This window comes from Mchenga conophoros, linkage group LG18, assembly GCF_057382185.1.
Source record: "Mchenga conophoros isolate Kocher_MC1m ecotype Shallow Benthic linkage group LG18, M_conophoros_male_GT1.1, whole genome shotgun sequence".
Taxonomy (NCBI): Eukaryota; Metazoa; Chordata; class Actinopteri; order Cichliformes; family Cichlidae; genus Mchenga; species Mchenga conophoros.
The window spans coordinates 796,666-818,677 of NC_140543.1; the positions used below are offsets into that span (position 1 = coordinate 796,666).

Sequence of the window (22,012 nt, forward strand, 5' to 3'; positions counted from 1 at the left end):
GAGGAAAGCTAAAGCCTCTGAGGGGGTGGAGCTAAAACAAGAGGTCACATACATGAGAACAGGCTGTCAAACAGTCTTTCATTCCAAAGGCTTTTAAAGCAGGAGGAACATCGACCATGGGTCAGGGCGAGGAACCAGCTGGAACGGACAGTCGTAGGACTTTTTCTGAAGCTCGCCTGCTCCCTCACTCTGACCCTCGCAGTCGCATCATTAAAGACCTCTGACCTTTTGCATGTCGTGAGAGTTTTATTTTGATCTGAACTGTCTGCTCACAGACAGAGGTCCAAGACGCGTTAATTACAAGAGTTTTATTAGTAGTCATGTGATTATATCAGGACTACTATGTATTTATAATTAGTACACATAAATAATAGATTCTTGAATTATTTTAGTTATCTTCTGACCTGATTTTTTAAATGCAAACATATTTGATTAAAAGGAATCAAATATTTTTTAAAAATTCATCTCCTAAGTTGTAAGCCTAAGCTCAAACTCAGCTCTGGCCTGATGATCCATCTGGATGTTTCCCTGTGCTGGTTTGGAGAACTCAGCTGCAGAGATGTCTGCCGTCTCTTGAATAGAAACCTCAGCTCTCATGCGTCTGTGCAGAAACCACAATTTCACGATTTCGTGCAGGTCTGATGAGCCCCTACAGGAAGCTCTAAGCTCCGGCGTCCCTCCTAAAGCGAGCTGGGACATTAGCAAGCTGCCTGAACATGGACGTCAAGGTTCCCCCATGAAGCTGCTCACATTAAGCTTCATGGTTTCTGCAGAGTCAGTCCTGAGTGTTAGTTTAAGTTTATGTTTGGTTCCATGAAATTAAAAATTGAATTTTAACCCTTTAAAATTGTGTAAGTTGACCAAAAACCAAGGCTGAAGTTTCACGGTGTGTTCGACGTACACTCTGTACATCAGAGCGTTTCAGCTCAGAGCGGCAGGATTAACGGGCCAAAACATTTCAGGTTTCAACACATTCTGAGATTCAGGATCAGCAGATTCGTAAACAGATTCAGTTCTTACATTTACTGAACAGCGTCAAATAACCTGACCTTTGACCTCCAGTGTACCTCCCTCCCCAGGTTCTGCTGCCCAACCTGCTTCTGAATATCCAGCTCTGTGACCTGCGACCCCTGTGGGAGCCATGAGCCATCATCAGAGCTCAGCGAGTCCTGGTGACACCCTCAGTCAGTCTGCAGTGAGTTTCCACAGAAACCGATGAGCGATCAATAATATCGATCTGATAATGATCACTTATGGGGGAGTTTGCTGTCTGGGCTTTTTGTTCAGTTGTGTCAGTCAGTGTGAGCTACCTCTGTTCTGATTGGCTGGAAACCTTCACCTTTACTTTTTATTTTGTGGTTGTTGTGTGTTTGCGTTAAAAACAAAGTTAAAGACAGGAAATGTTGCCTGTGCAGAGGAAGCACCGAGATCTGAAAACAGCTGGAAACAGCTATGTTCATGAAAGACTCACAACATTTAATTCACCAGTTAGTGTTTTCTATCTTCAGTCTCCTCCTCCTCCTCCACACTGTCATGCTGATGAAGAAGAAGAGGAAGATCTAAACAAGGCCTTTGATGTTCAGGACTTTCAGCAGATCCTTTGTCCTGCAGCTCGCAGCCCGCCAGAGAAACACAGAGTCTATGATGAACAGGACATCGAAGGTAAGACATCCAGATGTCTCCGGGTTCAAAAGACCTCGGAAAGACCCGTTTGGATTTTCTCCATGCGCCTTTGAAAGGATTTAAAACCAGGATTTGGACCGCTCGTATAGGTTCTAAGAGGGTTTAATAAAGTTTGGTTAACCAAGAGTTTCTTAAAACTTTGAAGTATCAGTAAAGTTTCTTTGAGGTATCTTTTATGGGGTGTTGTAAAGGCCTGTTGTCTGTCAATAGGTTTGAGAATTGGGAGGTCCCAGGTGTTTCATGTTCCCTGTGTCTATAATATCAACTTCTTTAGTTTTCTTTACGTATAAAAACCAGCGTACCAGGGTGCTGGAGAGGTTGAACCTGTTAGTTTTCATCCTGGTTGTGGACCAGCGGTCTCAGGATCTCATGTCTGCTTTGGTTTCTTCAGCTCTGAGCAATGACTTCCAATTTGCACTGGGGAGTGTGAACAAGCTGGAATCAGAATCCGTCCTCCAACTTTGAGGCCATAGTCTGTAGTCGGAAAAGGGTCAAATACAGTGAGGAACAAGTTACTGCCCCAGGTCGAGGAGTTCTAGTTTTGGGATCTTGTTCATGAGTGAAGGGAGATTGAGAAACAGCGTGATGTAGCATCATCATCATCACTTATGTGATTGCTGTGCTGTTCGGTTATGGCGATGAGAGCGCTAAGAATGAAGCTGACAATTTACCAGCTGATCTCAGTGCCTCAACTATGGCTGCGAGCTGTGGGTAATGATGGAACGAATGAGGTCCCCGGTACAGGTGGTGGCAATGAGTTACTTTCTCAGGTAGCTGGGCTCTCCATTAGAGATAGGGTGAGGTGCATGGTCGTTTGGGGTGGTGGGTCGGGGTTAGGATACCGCTGCTACTCCTCTGCATCTAAAGGAACCATTTGATGTGGTTAGGGTATCTGACCAGGAACACCTCCTAGGTGGGGCTCCTAGGAGGCCCCAGCAGCAGACCCAGGTGAAAGGTTGAATCTCTTGGCAGGCCTGCAAACAACTCAGTGTCAACTAACTACAGTGTTAGACGCAGGTTTCCGGTTCACTGACCCCTTAAGGTCCAAGCCCCAAGCTATGATGACCTCTGACCCTGTGCTTTAACCTCCTAAGACCCGAACTCTTTCATGGCATGCATTTTTAAATTCTCTTTGCCATTTGGGCTGTTTGGGACCTGATTAATGTAAAAACAAAGAATTACCAGATTTTTTACCTGATTTTTGTTTCTGAGAGAAATGAGATCCACTTTTGAGGATATTTGCTTTAAATTTCGATAGAACAGAGGCGGTATAATGTCCTCGTAAGTGGAAATCAGGCCCTTGTAGAGCAAAATTTTGTATTTTGGTCTAGACAACCCAAAATGTGATGTCCACATATGTGGATGCCAGGTCCTAGGAGGTTAAAGATTTCAGAGAACATCTTTCACAGTGCAACAATGACATACTTCCACTGTGTTACTTGGTATCATCGATGAGGATGTAGACCTCAGGTGGTTAAAGAGCTCCATCTGTTCTCAATTTAGAGCCACATACATCCAATGTGATCCAAACTGGACAGAACCAGAGCCAGGAACAGTTCAACTACACATTTAATCCCTGTAAGAGTTAAAAGCTTTGGATAGCTCATTGCCCAGACTGTGCATAATAATAATACAAAGGTTTCCGTGTTAAAAACAGACATCTCTGTAGTCAGTAGTGAAATCAGGTCAGTGTGACATCGCCAACAAAGAATCTCTTTAAGGGAATTCATTTGAAAGGAAAGCTCTTGTTGGAAAGCCCAAAGCTGGGCTTGTGCAGCATGACGTTAATGTTGGCTGACGTTAGGAGGCTAGGAGACCATCAGAGATGAAGCCAACTGATGTGACTAGGGATGGGTATTGATAAGATCTTCACGATTCCGATTCCATTTTCGATTCTGTTTAACGATTCGATTCTTTATCGATTCTCACATCGATTCTTTTTAAAAAGGAGAACACTAAGGTCGATTAGCTTAGAACTTTGTTTTATATCTTCTCTTTGAACAAGATAGAAATTTAGGAGTAACATGGCCTTACAAACCCAACAGTGAGATCTTAAGAGATCCACAGCCTACGGCTCTTCAATGGGGTGTCACAGGGTCCCCAGGAAAAACATTGTAAATGTAAAATAATAAAATAAATATTCTTCTGTAGCAATAACAAAGTATAACATAAATTATTCTGTAGCAATTACACAAGAATATCCAGTAATGTCCCTGCCTACAATTAAACACATTCACTTACTGAAAATCATCTGCTGTGGCAAACGGGTGCAAGCCTTTGACCACAAACTGAGTCACTGCTCGGTGACATTAGTCTATCCTGCCTGAAAGGAGACGCTGCCGGCAGACTGCAGCGAGAACTGCCAGCATCTGAGCCAGACTCTGTCTCATCATGGTCACTAAATGCACAGTAATGGCAGGTTTGTAATAAGGCAGATCGCGCTAACATAATATGCACTGTTGTTGATTATTTACCTGCTGCATTAACGGGAGAGGACGTGCAAACGTTACCGCTGCTGCTGGGTTGAGATTCACGAGTCCGGAGCAAATTAAAAACACGACATTCATTTAAGGTCATCGCGTGTTTTGTGAGCAAATGCTTTTGCATATTCGTAGTGTTTCCGCCCTTAAATGAAATATCTGCTTTGCAAGTATTGCAAGTTGCCCTGTTGTCATCCGTTCTCGTAAAGTGTAACCAAACTTTTGAGCGTTTGAGCCGCTTAGGCGCCGTGTTTCCTGCCAGGTAAATGACGCTCCACAACGTGGTGACGTCATTCGGGGCGACTGGAATCGATAAGGGAATCGTTTGCAAAAATGGCAAACACTTCCAAGGACTTGAAACAGTGGGAACCGGTTCTCAACAAGAACCGGGTTTCGATACCCATCCCTAGATGTGACTGTTGATTTTCAGGTTCTTGAGCAGGTTCTCGTGTTCTGATCTCCTCCTAAAAGTCCAAACTGTCTTCCTGTCGCAGAACACCGCCACTCTTCCCTCCATGTCCATCACCCTCTTTCCAAACCACCCACCGACAGCAGGAGGAAGAAAACTGCCGAGGGGAGGAAGGAGTGTAGGCGAGGCTCCCCCCCCAGCAATGCAAGTACCATAGATGAAGACCAACAGGACGAAGAGCATGGAAAGGAGGAGGAGGCCTACAGTCAAACTGATGGCGAGTGAGTGGCACACCTGTCAGGTAACGTGTTTTCCTGCACTTTATTAGTGTTAACCTGTGGCACCTCCCCCCTCACAGTGATCCGACCACCATCTCGTCCAATCGCAACGGCACCGTGATGAGCGCTGCAGATGCCGACGAGTCCGAAACGTTGACGTCTGTGGACCTGGATGGCATCAAAAGTCAGTCAGAGCTCATTTTGAATGTGACTTGACTCTGAAGCAACAGAACGCTAATTTCTTTGTGTGTTACTTCTTCTTGTCGAGTTTCTCTCGGACACGTGGTTCACAGACCGTTTGTGGTCAGGTTTTCTTTTCCTCGGGGTCAATAAATGATTCTTATTCTGATGTGTGTGTCGTACATTCAGACTCATTACAATCCACGAGAGAGAGAGGATTTGTTCTTTTTCCTTTAATGCTTGTCTTTGATTAGAGGAATGTAAAAATAATTCAAACTGAAGTCCATCTAAAAGTGTTGTTTTTTCGAGCAGTGCACCCCCTGCAGGTGGTATGAAGAATTGCATGTAAAACGTGCAGTAGGATAAACTTTTCACACAGGTGACATAAAAATGTGACCTTTTATCAGTGGTCCATGAAGAAAACTGCAGAATAAAGCTTCTGCATGAGTCGGGGTGGGGGTGGTGTGGTGTGGGGGGGGTCACATGACCTGTGTGTGGGAGCACGAGTGGGTCAGGGTTAGCAGACCGCGCCGCTCTCCTTCGTAAACATGCTCGCTGTCAGCAGAACCCTGCCTCACTAACAGCTTCACTCACCAGGCAGGTAGAGGGGGCCAGCCAGCTGAGTTCATCGCTGGATTGTGATTGGCTGCTTTTGATGATTCTTTCCCAGAAAAAATAAATGGTGTGAAACTTTCACAGAAAATCTAATTTTTACTGAAACTTTAAACTCTGCTCACCTGCTGAGTGGGCACACCTGTGTGTGTGTGTCAGGCGATCGAATGACAGTCAGACTCTCTTGTAAATGATTTCTCGCTGATGTTCAGCCGAGCCTGAAATCCTGTTAGACTGCGCAAAGTTCCCATGAGAGGGTGTGTGTGTGTGTGTGTGAGGGTGTTCTGGATTTGCATCATTGTGGGGACTCTGGGTCATACAGCCACAATGTGAGGACAGACAGTCCCCAACATGGCGGTCGTTGAAGTTTAGGGTGAGCTTCCTGTGGGTCAGGAAGTAGGTGGTAAGAAAGTAGGATGCCCGGCTCCGGGACACTGAGCATCAGTTAGTTGTTATGCTGCTCCATCAGCATAACAACTAACTGTTAGAAAACGTAATAATGTAGAAACAGAGCGTGCACGAATGTGTGAGCGGCTCAAAGAGGCTGATAGTGAAGTGCTTTAAGTGCTCAGAGCAGAACTGTGATATAAGCCCAGTCAGAAGGATTTCGTATTTCTTCACTGATGTCAGAAGAAAGTAATAATCAGTGTAACTGTAACTGTTGCCTCTTTTTCTCTTTATAGCTCTGACAGCTGCTGTGACCTCACCTCAGCTTCACTGTGACACTTTATTTAAAGTCCAGTTTTTGTTTGGTTCAGGGTGGCGCTTGGTGTGAGAGCTTTGTGACAGCCAGCATTAAATATGGGACATCTGTGTCCACCGCAGGTCACCGACTAGATGACGTTCCAGCCGTTCGACGGCACCTGGTGAGGCGGAGCTCCAGAGGACCGATCGTCCACGCCACCAAAGATCCGACGGTCAGCTGGTCAAACCAGCACCTGCGACCGGACCGTACACCTCATGAGGTCAGAGGGCGGGGCTAAGGAGCAGTCATTATTATAGGAAACATAAACACTTTGAGCCCAATCCTCATCACCACTCTGACCCTCTGAGGCCTGACCTTTGAACTGTGCTCTAACCACACATCCTGCTGCTTCAACTTAAACACCTGTCCCTCTGACCCTTTTCACTCACTTCCTCTGATTTGACTAATTTTGATGTTTCAAATGTAATCGTCTTCAGCTTCACTTAAACTGAGACTAAACTGCTGGCAGCTGATCCTGATGAGTTTGTTTTCGTGCTTTTCTTTTGATTTACTTCAGCTCGCACTTCCTTCACTGACTTCTTACTTTGGCTCCTCGCGGATTCGGTCACTGCTGCGTTTTTGTGGAAGTTCTGACTCGTGTTTATCCGACTCTGCTAGAACAATCCCGCACACACAGGTTGAAGCTGGCGACAGAGCGCAAGGTTTACAGGAATGTCATGTATTTGTGGGATTAAACCTGATTAAAGAAGGTTCAGGTGAGTTCATGCGAGCCAGTTCAGGTGGTCCACATGATGTGATTCTCACAACAAAACAACCAGAGTGAGGCTGACAGGAGGGACGAAAGATGAGCCGAGAGTCTGAGTGCGTTAATCCAGGTGCCATTGTGAACAGGTGACAAACTGGACTCTGTCTTAATGAGAACGAGTCAGACAGGCAGAGTCAGACAGGTAGAGCTAGGTAAACTCTGAGGCGAGCTCCTCTCTCCACTCAGTGTGCTCCAGTCTTCAGGATGGTGGGTTTGGACCTAAAGAGTCGACAAAATAAGGTAGAGTGATTTAACGTGCCAGCTTCAGTTTGGATTAACTTTGTTTTGTCTCTTTCTTTAGTTTTATTCTGATTTCTCTTGTTTTATGTTTGATTTTCTACCAAACACACCAGCTGAACTACATTTGTGCCAAATTAAAAAACGGTCATGTGAGCCATTTGGTCCTGTTTTCAGTTTTCTAGTCTGCTTTGGGCCTGTTTAATCACAGCATTAGGTTTAATATGATTAGGTTTAATATGTGAACATGAAGGTCGACAGATGTGACAGATGTGAGAGTAACTCTGGACTGGCTCTGGTTTTAACTGACTTAGCTTCTGTTGACCGTGTTCAGTGACTCAGTTTGTGCTCTGACTTGCTTTATTATAGTGATGTACTGATATATGTGCTGATGAAGATTACTGCAGCTGGAAGAAGAAGTAGCATCTGTAACTGTTGTGGAGCTTCATCAGTCCGGCTCTCTGTGAAAATGTTCAGGAGCTCAGTGCTGACATGTTTCATCGTTGGCTAGAGTCTCTGTGTGTGAGCGCACGCCATGGCGCCGTCCTCTTTAGACTCGCTGTCCTCTGTGATTCCAGGTGTTCGTGGAGCTGAACGAGCTGGTGATCGACAGGAACCAGGAGCTGCAGTGGAGGGAGACGGCTCGATGGATCAAGTTTGAGGAGGAGGTGGAGGAGGAGACAGAGCGCTGGGGGAGACCTCACATTGCTTCCCTGTCCTTCCGTTCTCTGCTGGAGCTTAGAAAAACAATGGCCCAAGGTGAGGAGGAGCCGGAGGCTTTCTGCTGCCCTCCGGTGGACAGCTTCCTGTCTGTGAGTGTATATGGCCAAGTCAGGGCCGCCTCCTCCACTCTACCTTGATTGAAGCCCATTCAGGAGCTACACATGTACTCAAGTCCCACCATCTGCTAATCTGAAGCCTTAGATTAAATTCAGTTAGCTTTCATAATAACTTGAAGATGAAACATTCACATACAGAATCAAAGTAGTTATCAATAACAGCTTTCCCCATGTTGCAGTTATATTAAAGATCAATCAGCTGATGGCTGCACAAGAAGGTTTATTGAAGGACTTTTTGTGATAGGTATGCATGGCAGCAGTGCTGGACTTCTTGATGAACAGGGAAAAAACTTCACTTTCTGGGTCACCTTGGTGTAAATGCCAATGATATTGTTTGGGCGCTGCTGTCAAAACTATTTGGTTCCAGGACTATGCCACTGTGATATATATATGTCAGGCCTCCATAAAAAGAATTTCACTGGTTACATATGATAACAATCTGTATCAGTGTTTGAAACTGTCAGCTCAGGGAGCAGGAGGGGGCTCCACTCTGTGGCCATATTCAACATCTACGAGTTACTGATTTACAGAGATGGAAGAAAAATAAAAGGGAATAAACACGAGACAAAGCAAACAGACGCCGCCCATCGCTGACTTCCCAACCCTCTCACGTTTGTGTGGTTTCAGGGGCCATACTCCTGGATCTGAAGCAGAAGACTTTACCAGGGATTGCTCAGCAGGTGGTGGAACAGATGGTGATCTCAGATCAGATTAAAGCTGAAGACCGAACCAATGTTCTGGGAGCTCTGTTGCTCCGTCACAGGTGCATCCATGCAACCAACCATCCATCCATCTATCCATCCGTCCATCCATCCATCCATCCATCCATCCATCCATCCATCCAAACATCCATCCATCCATTCATCCAAACATCCATCCATCCATCCATCAGCCATCCATCCATTCATCCAAACATCCAAACATCCATCCATTCATCCATCTGTCTATCCATCCATCCATCCATCCATCCAAACATCCATCCATCCATCCATCCATCCAAACATCCATCCATCCATCCATTCATCCAAACATCCACCCATCCATCAGCCATCCATCCATTCATCCATCCATCCATTCATCAGCCATCCATCCAAACATCCATCCATTCATCCATCCGTCCATCCATCCATCCATCCATTCATCCAAACATCCAAACATCCATCCAAACATCCGTCCATCCATTCATCCATCCGTCCATCTACCCAAACATCCATCCATCCATCCAAACATCCATCCATCCATTCATCCATCCATCCATCCATTCATCCAAACATCCGTCCATCCATCCAAACATCCGTCCATCCATCCAAACATCCATCCATCCATCCAAACATCCGTCCATCCATTCATCCATCCGTCCATCCATCCAAACATCCATTCATCCATCCATCCGTCCATCCATCCATCCATCGTCCATCCAAACCAACCAACCATCCATCCATTCATCCATCCGTCCATCCATCCATCCATCCATCCATCCATCCATCCATCCATCCATCCATCTAAACATCCATCCATCCGTCCATCCATCCATTCATCGTCCATCCAAACCAACCAACCATCCATCCATTCATCCATCCGTCCATCCATCCATCCATCGTCCATCCAAACCAACCAACCATCCATCCATTCATCCATCCGTCCATCCATCCATCATCCATCCATCCATCCAAACATCCATCCATCCGTCCATCCATCCATCCATCATCCATCCAAACAACCAACGAACCAACCAACCATCCACGCATCCATCCATCCATCCATCCATCCATCCAAGCAACCATCCATCCATCCATCCATCCATCCATCCATCCATCCATCCATCCATCCATCCATCCATCCATCCATAAGATAAGATAAGATAAGTTAAGATAACCTTTATTAGTCCCACACGTGGGAAATTTGTTTTGTCACAGCAGGAAGTGGACAGTGCAAAAGTTATGACGCAAAAATTAGAATACAATAAGAATAAATACAGTACACAACTGTACAGAATAGAATAAAATAAAATACTATATACAGTAGAATAAAATAAAATAAATATACAATAAGATAAAAATAGAATACAAATACAAATACTATATACAACTGAGTAAAAATACAACGATGCCAGAAAAGATTATTGCACTTAGTGTTATTGCACATGTGTGGATGTGTGTGTTTGTTCAGTTAAAGTCTTTGTTGTGGAGTCTGACAGCAGTGGGGAGGAAAGACCTGCGAAATCTCTCCGTCCCACACCGTGGGTGCCGCAGTCTCCCACTGAAGGAGCTGCTCAGTGCTGTCACAGTCTGCTGCATGGGGTGGGAGACGTTGTCCAACAGGGATGACAGCTTAGCCGCCATTCTCCTGTCACTCACCACCTCCACTGGGTCCAGAGGGCATCCTAGAACAGAGCTGGCCCTTCGGATCACCCTGTTCAGTTTCTTCCTGTCCCCAGCAGAGATGCTGCCGCCCCAGCAGACCACACCATAAAAGATAGCAGAAGCCACCACAGAGTCATAGAAGGTCTTCAGGAGTGGGCCCTCCACCCCAAACGACCTGAGTCTCCGCAGCAGGTACAGCCTGCTCTGCCCTTTCCTGTAGAGGGCGTCTGAGTTATGAGTCCAGTCCAGTCTGTTGTTCAGATGAACACCAAGGTACCTGTAGCTGTCCACAGCCTCAATGTCCATACCCTGGATGTTCAGTGGTTGCAGTGGAGAATGCTTGTGCCTGCGGAAGTCTACCACCAGCTCCTTGGTTTTACTGGCGTTGATCTGGAGGTAGTTCAGCTGGCACCAGTCCACAAAGTCTTGAGTCAGTCCTCTGTACTCCTTGTCGTCCCCATCAGTGATGAGGACGACATCCATCCATCCATCCATCCATCCAAACAACCATCCATCCATCCATCCATCCAAACAACCAACCAACCAACCATCCATCCATCCATCCACCGTCCATCCAAACCACCGACCATCCACCCATCCATCCATCCATTCATCCAAACATGCATCCATCCATCCAAACATCCAACCATCCATCCATCCAAACATCCACCCACCCACCCATCCATCAGCCATCCATCCATCCATCCATCCATCCATCCATCCATCCATCCATCCATCCATCCATCCATCCATCCATCCATCCATCCATCCATCCAGCCTTTTCCTGAGCACATTTCTTCTTCTTTCCTCAGTCACCCCAGCGATGAGAAAGATCACAGCTTATTCAGCAGGAACATCTCTGCAGCAAACATGGCCAACCTTATCGACAGACACAATGGAAAATCTGATCCCTGTGTCAACCTGACCAATCACAAGGAGGCTGATGGAGAGAAGAACAAGGTAAAAACTGAACTTTAGGTGGAGATGCTGTGCAATCAGACAGCTGAAGCCTCCACCTCAGAGTGCCTGGTGTCAGATGTATGTGCTGGACATGAAGGTCAGCCTGTTGGTATGGCACTGACTTCACTTTGTGCTTGTCCAGAGAGAAGTCCCACAGCTCTGTCACTCCAGATCCAAGCATGAGGTAAAGCTAATGGAGAAGATCCCAGAGCGAGCTGAGGCCACTGTGGTCCTCGTAGGTATGCATCACACCGATCACACCGGTGCAAACACTAGCAACAAAGAAAACTCAGGGAGGGTTTGCTGCATGGCTTCTTGTATCTCCTTGTATCTTTAAAGATTAGTTGGGTAGCACAAGGAGAAAGATGAAAATCAAAGACTTACACTTCCCTAGTACCAAAACCTTTTTCACAGGACTGAACATGGACATGCATAACCTTCTTGGTCATGTGTTGCCGTGTGGAGGAGCATGTTCGCTGGGTTCAGTGCATCACTCTCATGTGTCTGCAGGCAGTGTGGGTTTCCTGGACCAGCCATCCATGGCGTTTGTGCGACTGCAGGAGGCAGTTCTGCTGGAATCTGTCTTGGAGGTTCCTGTGCCAGTTAGGTTCCTCTTCCTCCTGCTGGGCCCGCCCACTGCCAACATTGACTACCATCAGATTGGACGCTCTATCTCAACACTCATGTCTGACAAGGTGAGTGCCAGCAGACTGTGTAAGATACTTCCTGATGGCACCAGATATTAATCAGCATCATCTATTATCATGAGGTCCAATCTTTTTTGTTCTTTTAGAACTTCCATGAGGCGGCGTACCAGGCAGACGACCGTCAAGACCTGCTGACAGCCATCAACCGCTTTCTGGACAGCAGCATCGTCCTCCCGCCCTCTGAGGTCAGCGGTGACGAGTTGCTCCACTCAGTGGCTCACTTCCAACGAGAAATGCTCAGAAAGAGGGAGGAGCAGAGCAGCAAACTTCAGGAGAAACAGACCAGCATTCAGCAGGACGAAGGTGAGCCCCAGCTGCCTGAGTCCAGTTTCAGGAGCAGGTTAGAGCTGAGTAATAAAAGCTGAAAAAGAGCTGAAAGAACAGGTTTTTGATGGGAGTTTTGCCTGAATCAGCCGTTTTCCTGGAGCATTAAATTTGCATGTTGCCTGCTTTTATGGTAAATGTTTATTATTCCCTAAATATTAAAATATTCATGTTTCCTAAAAGCTTTAATGTCAGTGCAAAAATGTTAAAGAATCTTGCTCTTCTCCTGCAGATTCTCTTGTTCCCTCCAAACCTGGTGATGAGCCGTTGAGGAGGTCAGGTCGTCTGTTTGGAGGCCTCATCAAAGACGTTATGCGGCGCTATCCTCAGTATTTCAGCGACATCCGAGATGCTCTAAACCCTCAGTGTATGGCTGCCATTATCTTTATCTACTTTGCTGCACTGTCACCTGCCATCACCTTTGGTGGACTGCTTGGTAAGTCTGAACCTGGCGAGGCTTGGCTGAAGAAAGGCCGCCTTACCTTTGATCCATATGAGGATCTGTGATCTTCATCCCTGCAGGTGAGAAAACGGAGGGTCTGATCGGTGTGTCGGAGCTGATAGTGGCCACTGCGTTGCAGGGCATTGTGTTCAGTGTGCTGGGAGCTCAGCCGCTGCTGGTGATTGGCTTCTCCGGACCGCTGCTTGTATTCGAAGAGGCCTTCTACACTGTGAGATTGCCTGACACAAAGTCGACACATCAGCATATAACCTGTATTTAAATGAAACGTTTTAAACTCAAGGTTTTGTAGATTTACTTCTTTTTGACTCAAAGCTTTCTTGAAATTGTCTTTTCCTCCTCAGTTATGCAAACGATCAAAATGACCTTGAACACATCAGCTTGAAAAAAAAGCTTTTACTTACATCTGGTGATCTCCTGTTTGCAAACAGCCTTTCAAATTCTGCAGTGGACAGTGCCTATATGTACAGAACCTAATTTAGATCTACATTTTAATTTTGTAGAAATTTGACAAAAGTGAAAGAACTCAGCAGAAGCTTGTGCATCATTACTGAGAGTTGTTCAGTTTTCCAGCATCTTGACATTGGCTGAGCTGAGATGGGGACAGTCTAATCTATGATAACAGTCTTTTTGTCCACTGTAGCAACATCAGACCAAAGTATTTCAGACTGTCTCCTGAAACCTGTCTCCTCTTTGTTCCTGTGTAGTTTTGTAAAGTTAATGGGATCGAGTATCTGACGGGTCGGGCATGGATCGGTCTCTGGCTGGTGCTCATCGTTGTCCTTACCGTGGCCTTCGAGGGAAGCATACTCGTTCGCTTTGTTTCACGCTTCACACAGGAGATCTTCTCCTTCCTGATCTCTCTCATTTTTATCTATGAGACCTTCGCCAAGCTGATCAAGGTAAGTTCAGAAGTTTTTCAGGTAATTCGTAGATTCTTTCATTTAGATATTCTTTCAAAGGATATGAAAATGAGGACTGAAACGAAGGCAGAATCTTCTTCATAGTTCTCCATTTTTCTTTAGGTAGCTCAGCAGAAGATAGAGTTGATACTTGCTTAGTACAAAAGGACCTTTGAGTCATGTAGATGTACTGTGATCGGTCCACACGATCCATCCAGCATGGCCCCCGTCCCGATTCCCTGTTTTTCTAAATGTTTGTCACACAAGTGTTCAATTTTGGTAACAAATTTACTTTGTATTGTTTTTCATGGTACTATGGGTATATGTTGTAATAATCACTTTCTGTCTTTCTGAGAAAGCTGGCTGCTGCTCCGGTCCTTCCTGCTTTGAGTAACAGAGGAGGCTGAGGGTGGAGCTGGTTTAAGTGCAGAGGCCAACAAACTGGACTTAACCATTAGTTGTGACCACACAGGGGGGATAGAGTTTCTTCCTGTTAAGTTTAGCTTTGTCATTTTCACCTCTGATGTTTAAAATGGTTCATTCAGCTGCTATATTAATAGAGCTGTCTCTTATTTGGGCAGGTCAGTTTGTTGGCTTACGAGATTATTTTTTAGTAGAATTCTGTTTAGTCGAGTTCATGGGCCGACTTAGTTCTTAGTTGGTTCCAATATTTTGAATTTTGGGGGTAACTTTGTCTTTTTTGGGATATAATAAAGCCCATCTTTTGAAGATTATACCTGCGCCTGTATGTTCTTGGTTGTTTGGTCTCCGAAACAGATCATCAAACAAATGTAAATATTAGACAAAGACAAGTAAACACAAAATGCAGTTTCTAAATGAATGGTGATTAAGGGGAGCCTATATGGCCATGTGTGAAAAGGTGATTGCCCCTAAACCTAATAACTGGTTGGGCCAGCCTCAGCAGCAAAAACTGTCATCATCATTTGTGATAACTGACAATGAGTGTTTTATGGCCAAAATGGTTGTAATTCCGTCAACACTGGAGGGTAGCACCTTATTGAGGTCGTGATTTAGTCAGGACTCCAAAGTCTTCATTTTGTTTTTCTTAAGCCATTCACAGGTGGACTTGCTGGTGTGTTTTGGATCATTGTCCTTCTGCAGAACCCAAGTGTGGTTCATCTTGAGGTCACCAACAGATGGCCGGACATTCTCCTTCAGGATGTTTCGGTAGACGGCACAATTCATGGTTCCATTTACTTCCTGTTCCTGAGGTAGCAAAACAGCCCCAGACATTGCACTTCAACCACCCAGTTTACTGTTGGTATGATGTTCCCTTTCTGAAATGCTGTGTTACTTTTAAATCAGATGTAACGGGACTCAAAAAGTTCAACTCTCGTCAGTCCAGAGTATTTCCCCATAAGTTCTGGGCATCTTCACAATGTTTGCTGGGAAACTGAGATCAGCCTTTACGTTCTTTTTGCTCGGCAGTGGTTTTCTGCCATGGATGCCATTTCTGCCCAGTCTATTTCTTATGATGGAGTCATGAACTCTGACCTTAACTGAAGCCAGTGAGGCCTGTGGTTCTCTGGATGTTCTTATGGGGTCTTTTGTGACCTCTTGGATGGTCAGCCGGCCACTGCTGGGAAGGCTCGCTGTTCTTGTCTTTGCCATTTGTGGATAATGGCTCTCACTGTGGTTCACTGAAGTCTCACAGCTTTAGAAATGGCTTTATAACCTTTTCCCAACTGAGACATCTACTGTGTTTCTCATTTGTTCCTGAATTTCCTTGGATCACAGCATGATGTCTGGCCTTTGAGGATCTTTTGGTCAACTCAACTTTGTCAAGCAGGACCTATTTAATAAAGAAATCACTACGGGGGGTGGGTGGGGGAGGTGTCACTTTTTTCACACCATTGTAGATACTCAACACACTTGGCAGAGGGAAACAGAGTCTGAAACAGCTCAGGCACTTCAGGAGCTAACACTGATCAGTTCATTTCAATCTCAACAGTTTGGGTGTGAGGGGTGGAAGATGGGAGACTCCGTCTTGTGAGGTCAAGACAGACTCAGTGCTTCCTGCTGCCCATCAAGTAGTTACAGACACTTTAGCCAATGTCTTCTTTGGTGGTCTTTCTCAGATCTTTCAGGAGCATCCACTCCATAACTGTTACCATGGAAACAACACTGAATCTCCATCTCACTGCAACTACACTATGGCCTCCGGGAATCCTGGGAAAGTTGTTGGAGAACCGAACACTGCTCTGCTGTCATTGGTCCTCATGGCAGGAACGTATTTCATCGCCTTCTACCTTCGCAAGTTCAAGAACAGCTCCTTCTTCCCTGGAAGGGTCAGTACACACAAACACAGGTACATACAGGTATATACACATTACAGTACATACGAGGTTCTGCAGGCTAAGATCTAAAAGATTGAAAGTACACACGGAGCAGCTCGGTGGTGTGCTGGTTAGCACTCTGGGATCATAGTTCGGGGGTCCTTTCTCCAGTTTCTCAATGTGCTGGTTTCTCTCCACAACCAGTGTGATAAGTGATTACTCTAAACTGGCTGCAGGTGGTAAGGTGAGCATAAGTCTGTGACAGACTGGCTGCTTGCCCAGGTGTATTCATCCTCACAGCCTGAGATATACTGATTGGACAGAATGATGGAAGATACTGTAACTGCAACGATTCATACAAACACAGCACATGTTTGCAAGAGTGCAGGTATGCAAGTTCAGCTCAGTATACAGTTTAGATAAGCTGAGGTGTAAATAGTTAAGGTATCCACAAAGAAGAGTCCTTCATTGTCATTATGCGTTCACACATAACACTCACGTTCTCCACTGTATGTCTGCTGGGATCAAATCCAGCTTTGGGGATGTAAAAACTCAATGTCCCACAATTCAGCCCTTCTGTGCTGTATTAAGGCTCGGAGTGGCTTAGCTGACAGTATAAATGTAAAGAAAAACATTTTGTAAAGTAAGTAAAAGGTTGAAAAGAGCTCCTGGGTCACTGCGTGCACACGACCCACCTTCTTTAACTAATAGGCTCTGGTGTTTATGAGCACAGTTACCTGTAAATACAGGTGTACACATGTTAAGCTGTTATAGACCATCACAGTGTCAGATACCATCGATGTACACCCAAAACAACGCACCAAAGACCTCCACCGGTGTCTCAGCTTCACTTCCTATCCAGGTGTTCTGAATGAGCTCAGATGCACCCACACTTGCCCCATTGGTTCTACATCTGGATGTTTCCTTCCTGGTACCTACTGAGCTCTCACATGATGTTTTGCGTGTTTCAGCTCCGTAGGATCATCGGAGACTTTGGGGTCCCCATTGCCATCCTCATCATGGTGCTGGTGGACTACAGTGTGCAGGACACCTATACTCAGGTGGGGGAGAGCACATTTTAAGCCTCAAAAAAGGAACCTTGTACTGGGCTTTAAATAACTGCCGTCATCCTTTGCTCGCAGAAACTGAACGTGCCCAGCGGATTCTCGGTGTCCAGCCCAGAGAAGCGAGGCTGGGTGATTTCCCTTCTGGGGTCGGATGGGCAGTTTCCAGCCTGGATGATGGGCGCCAGCATCCTGCCAGCTATACTCGTCTTCATTCTCATCTTCATGGAGTCCCAGATAACAGCGTAGATGATTTCAGATTTTAGACACACCACTTGGGCTTTATTAGAAACTTTACGTGGGAGTTAATTCTTAATCTTGACTAACTTTTATGGGGGTCCACCGATAAAGTGTCAAGCACTGACAGACAGTGTCATTGAACTTCAAATGATAAAGGACGGCAGTGAAACGCTAGCGATGAGAAGTAGCCTGTCCTGGTTTTTACTGTATTTCTCAGCTTTAAGGTGGGCGACAGAAGCTTGGGTGGACGTTCATTTTGACTGACTCTTGGTCTTAAGTAAAGGCTCTCTTTTCTATTCTTTTCTATTCTTATTTGACTCTTGGTCCTAAGTAAAGGCTCTCTTTTCTATTCTTTTCTATTCTTATTTGACTCTTGGTCCTAAGTAAAGGCTCTCTTTTCTATTCTTTTCTATTCTTATTTGACTCTTGGTCCTAAGTAAAGGCTCTCTTTTCTATTCTTTTCTATTCTTATTTGACTCTTGGTCCTAAGTAAAGGCTCTCTTTTCTATTATTTTCTATTCTTATTTGACTCTTGGTCCTAAGTAAAGTCTCTCTTTTCTATTCTTTTCTATTCGTATTTGACTCTTGGTCCTAAGTAAAGTCTCTCTTTTCTATTCTTTTCTATTCTTATTTGACACTTGGTCCTAAGTAAAGTCTCTCTTTTCTATTCTTTTCTATTCGTATTTGACTCTTGGTCCTAAGTAAAGTCTCTCTTTTCTATTCTTTTCTATTCGTATTTGACTCTTGGTCCTAAGTAAAGTCTCTCTTTTCTATTCTTTTCTATTCGTATTTGACTCTTGGTCCTAAGCAAAGTCTCTCTTTTCTATTCTTTTCTATTCGTATTTGACTCTTGGTCCTAAGTAAAGTCTCTCTTTTCTATTCTTTTCTATTCTTATTTGACTCTTGGTCCTAAGTAAAGTCTCTCTTTTCTATTCTTTTCTATTCTTATTTGACTCTTGGTCCTAAGTAAAGGCTCTCTTTTCTATTCTTTTCTATTCTTATTTGACTCTTGGTCCTAAGTAAAGGCTCTCTTTTCTATTCTTTTCTATTCTTATTTGACTCTTGGTCCTAAGGAAAGGCTCTCTTTTCTATTCTTTTCTATTCTTATTTGACTCTTGGTCCTAAGTAAAGTCTCTCTTTTCTATTCTTTTCTATTCTTATTTGACTCTTGGTCCTAAGTAAAGGCTCTCTTTTCTATTCTTTTCTATTCTTATTTGACTCTTGGTCCTGAGTAAAGGCTCTCTTTTCTATTCTTTTCTATTCGTATTTGACTCTTGGTCCTAAGTAAAGGCTCTCTTTTCTATTCTTTTCTATTCTTATTTGACTCTTGGTCCTAAGTAAAGGCTCTCCTTTCTATTCTTTTCTATTCTTATTTGACTCTTGGTCCTAAGTAAAGGCTCTCTTTTCTATTCTTTTCTATTCTTATTTGACTCTTGGTCCTAAGTAAAGTCTCTCTTTTCTATTCTTTTCTATTCTTATTTGACTCTTGGTCCTAAGTAAAGGCTCTCTTTTCTATTCTTTTCTATTCTTATTTGACTCTTGGTCCTGAGTAAAGGCTCTCTTTTCTATTCTTTTCTATTCTTATTTGACTCTTGGTCCTAAGTAAAGGCTCTCTTTTCTATTCTTTTCTATTCTTATTTGACTCTTGATCCTGAGTAAAGGCTCTCTTTTCTATTCTTTTCTATTCTTATTTGACTCTTGGTCCTGAGTAAAGGCTCTCTTTTCTATTCTTTTCTATTCTTACTTGACTCTGAGCCTCGTCTTTGAGTCTTTGAGGTTGCTCCGTTTTCCTTCCCTGACCTTCATTTTCCTGCGCTATCCTGCAGGTTGATCGTGAGTAAGAAGGAGAGGATGCTGGTGAAGGGAACCGGTTTTCACGTGGATCTTTTAATCATCGTGGTGGTGGGCGGAGTCTCGGCTCTGTTCGGCCTGCCCTGGCTGTCGGCCGCCACAGTTCGGTCTGTGACTCACACCAATGCCCTGACCGTCATGAGTAAAGCCGTTGCCCCTGGAGACAAGCCTCGCATCCAGGAGGTGAAGGAGCAGAGGGTGACGGGCTTCTTGGTGGCGTTTCTAGTAGGTACGACTACCGTAGAGCGTATCAGTGCCGCTTCTGCTGCTCGCAGTGTGCTGCTGCGACGTCTGACCTGCTGTCTGCTCTGTCAGGTCTGTCCATCGTCATCGGCGAAGTTCTGCGTCAGATCCCGCTGGCAGTCCTGTTCGGGATCTTCCTCTACATGGGTGTGATGTCCCTGAATGGGATCCAGCTCACTGAGCGACTCATCTTGCTGCTGATGCCCCCAAAATACCACCCCAACCACAACTACGTCCGCAAGGTCAGTCATTCCCTGTGGCTCACAGACACTGCAGGGAAAACTGCATGCTGATGCAGGTATTGCCGGCGTGTCTGCTCACGGGTGCCGGTTTAGCTCACTGCGTTGAGCGGTCGCCCAGTAGTTATGAACAGATTATGTACAGACAGACGAAAATATCCAAACTGTAACCAGCTTTGTGCAGACAGTCATACTCGATTAATAAAGGTACAAAATAATTTCACATCTATAAACTGTGCCAAACAAATCCAGATAGTCTGATAATTCTCAGCTGAGCCACAGGTTTGACCTCCGACTGTTGGAACGAGCAAACAACAGCGAGAGCGGTCAGTATTATACTGTAGGTGATCAGAGTGGGTGTGTACTCAGCTTTATGAGGCAAACACAACAGGATATAGAAACCTGGACGTTCCCCCCGCTGTCACAGACGAATCCTTCAGGTGAGCTTCCAGGTCAAGCTTCAGCCTCCGACGTCGGCGCTATCGGTCTGAACCGCCGTCCCAGCTTCTCACCTGTCCTCTGCTGTCTCACAGGTGCGGACTTTGAGGATGCACCTTTTCACTCTCGTCCAGCTGACATGTCTGGCTCTGCTGTGGGTCGTCATGGCGACAGCGGCAGCGCTGGCCTTCCCCTTCATGCTGCTGCTGACCATCCCCGTGAGGATGCTGCTGCTGCCCCGCCTCTTCTCCCGCCGAGAGCTGCAGAGCGTGAGTCACACGATCTGATCGCTGAACCCAACCTACACATGAACGGCACATCTTCAACCAGAATTCTCTCAGCAGCCAATCAGATTTCAGGCTGATGATAAAAATACTTTTATTGGTTGTTAGAGTTTTAATGCACTGAGCTGTGATAACAACACAGGTAGCACTCACCTGCAGAGGCGGTGTGACGTCGTTAACCATTTCTGCTCCAAACTTAAAGCTTTTAGCTCTATTAAAACATTTGCGCCATCGTCCTGACCTTTGACCTCTGCTCCTGCAGCTAGACGCTGATGACGTGGAGCCCACTCTGGAGGAGAAGGAGGGGCAGGACGAGTACTCCCAGCTGCAGATGCCTGTGTGAGCGGGAACTGCGTGGTGATTGGTGGCTCCGCCCCACTGTAGCGTTTCAAGTTTCGTACGCCTGGGTTTCTGTTCGCAGAGCGTCTTCCTGTTGTAAAGCTTGCACTAACAGTTCTCTGTCAGTAAACACGAGTATTATCCTCCAAACCAGTCTGTGTGTCTTTTATTGTACGCGGCATGATTTCCATTACCTTACCTGAGCAGCTTCAGGTGAACGTCACACTGAGATGCAGCGAGCACAGATGTATGATTTAGGTAAACGGGGGTGGGTTGTCACTAGGCACGGTAGAGGCGCTGTGGGGTTCTGCTGATATCATTCTGCACTGTATTTAAATCTCACACTGATTCAGTTTTTCACTTGCTAGCTAAAGCCATATGGTAGCTAGCTTAGAATCCTTATTCAAAGGTCAGCTCGGTCCAGAGATATTTGTGGGTGTCTTTGCTGGCAGAATGGTTTGTGTTGAGCTGTGCACCGACAGCCGGGCTGATGAAGTACGGCTTGGTTGTGTTGTCTGCCAGCTGCACCCCTGGTGATCCGGAGAATTCGGACAGAGTTGCTACCTCAGTAAGTTTCCTTACCTGGATGTTGGAGCATGCATCAGTGATGGAGTTCACCATTGTTGTCATGCTCACACTGACCTGCTCACTGTTACACTGCGGTCAAAAAGTCGTTAAAAGTTTAAATTACGAGAATAATATAAAAAATGAGCTTGAACACAGTCATTCAACATAAGAAAGAAGCTATATTGCACATAAACAGTATTACACAGGATGCCATCGGCTGATCAGCTCCAGGGTAGAAACTGCTGTCTCTGCTCTGATGCTCCTGTATCGTTTGCCTCACAGCTGCAGTGTGAACAGATTATGAACGCGCTGTGACGAGTCTTTGATATTTACTGCTTTTCTGAGACGGCGAGAGCGGTGCGATTTGTCGAGAGCGGGTAAAGACCACCCGAGGATCCTCGGGTCAGTCTCAGCTGGAAAATCACACGGAAGCAGCAGCACAGGATGCTCTCCATAGAACATGGATAGGAGGACGCCAGTCGCCCCCGGGGTCTGTCTGAGGGAC

The 22,012-nt window shown here is 45.4% G+C and overlaps 1 protein-coding gene across 4 annotated transcripts in view; it reads left to right on the forward strand.

Moving 5' to 3' along the window:
- The window catches only part of slc4a2a (solute carrier family 4 member 2a), a 34,178-nt gene extending 13,088 nt beyond the window's left edge, over positions 1–21,090 (forward strand). For 3 of the 4 annotated variants that reach the window (XM_085254159.1, XM_085254160.1, XM_085254158.1), the window contains exons 2-22: positions 1,080–1,195; positions 1,509–1,662; positions 4,658–4,853; positions 4,931–5,034; positions 6,468–6,607; positions 7,969–8,149; positions 8,857–8,992; positions 11,405–11,552; positions 11,695–11,791; positions 12,063–12,247; positions 12,346–12,562; positions 12,816–13,019; positions 13,106–13,254; positions 13,751–13,945; positions 16,045–16,254; positions 17,214–17,303; positions 17,385–17,551; positions 19,373–19,626; positions 19,713–19,882; positions 20,413–20,586; positions 20,864–21,090. In XM_085254159.1, the coding sequence (XP_085110285.1) occupies positions 1,142–1,195; positions 1,509–1,662; positions 4,658–4,853; positions 4,931–5,034; positions 6,468–6,607; positions 7,969–8,149; positions 8,857–8,992; positions 11,405–11,552; positions 11,695–11,791; positions 12,063–12,247; positions 12,346–12,562; positions 12,816–13,019; positions 13,106–13,254; positions 13,751–13,945; positions 16,045–16,254; positions 17,214–17,303; positions 17,385–17,551; positions 19,373–19,626; positions 19,713–19,882; positions 20,413–20,586; positions 20,864–20,944 (3,306 nt within the window). In that variant the 5' untranslated portion in view covers positions 1,080–1,141 and the 3' untranslated portion in view covers positions 20,945–21,090. Of the gene's footprint in view, positions 1–1,079; positions 1,196–1,508; positions 1,663–4,657; positions 4,854–4,930; positions 5,035–6,467; positions 6,608–7,240; positions 7,394–7,968; positions 8,150–8,856; positions 8,993–11,404; positions 11,553–11,694; positions 11,792–12,062; positions 12,248–12,345; positions 12,563–12,815; positions 13,020–13,105; positions 13,255–13,750; positions 13,946–16,044; positions 16,255–17,213; positions 17,304–17,384; positions 17,552–19,372; positions 19,627–19,712; positions 19,883–20,412; positions 20,587–20,863 lie in introns of those variants that run through there. The other variant, XM_085254161.1, reaches the window with a different exon arrangement.
- The last annotated feature ends 922 nt before the right edge of the window (positions 21,091–22,012 follow it).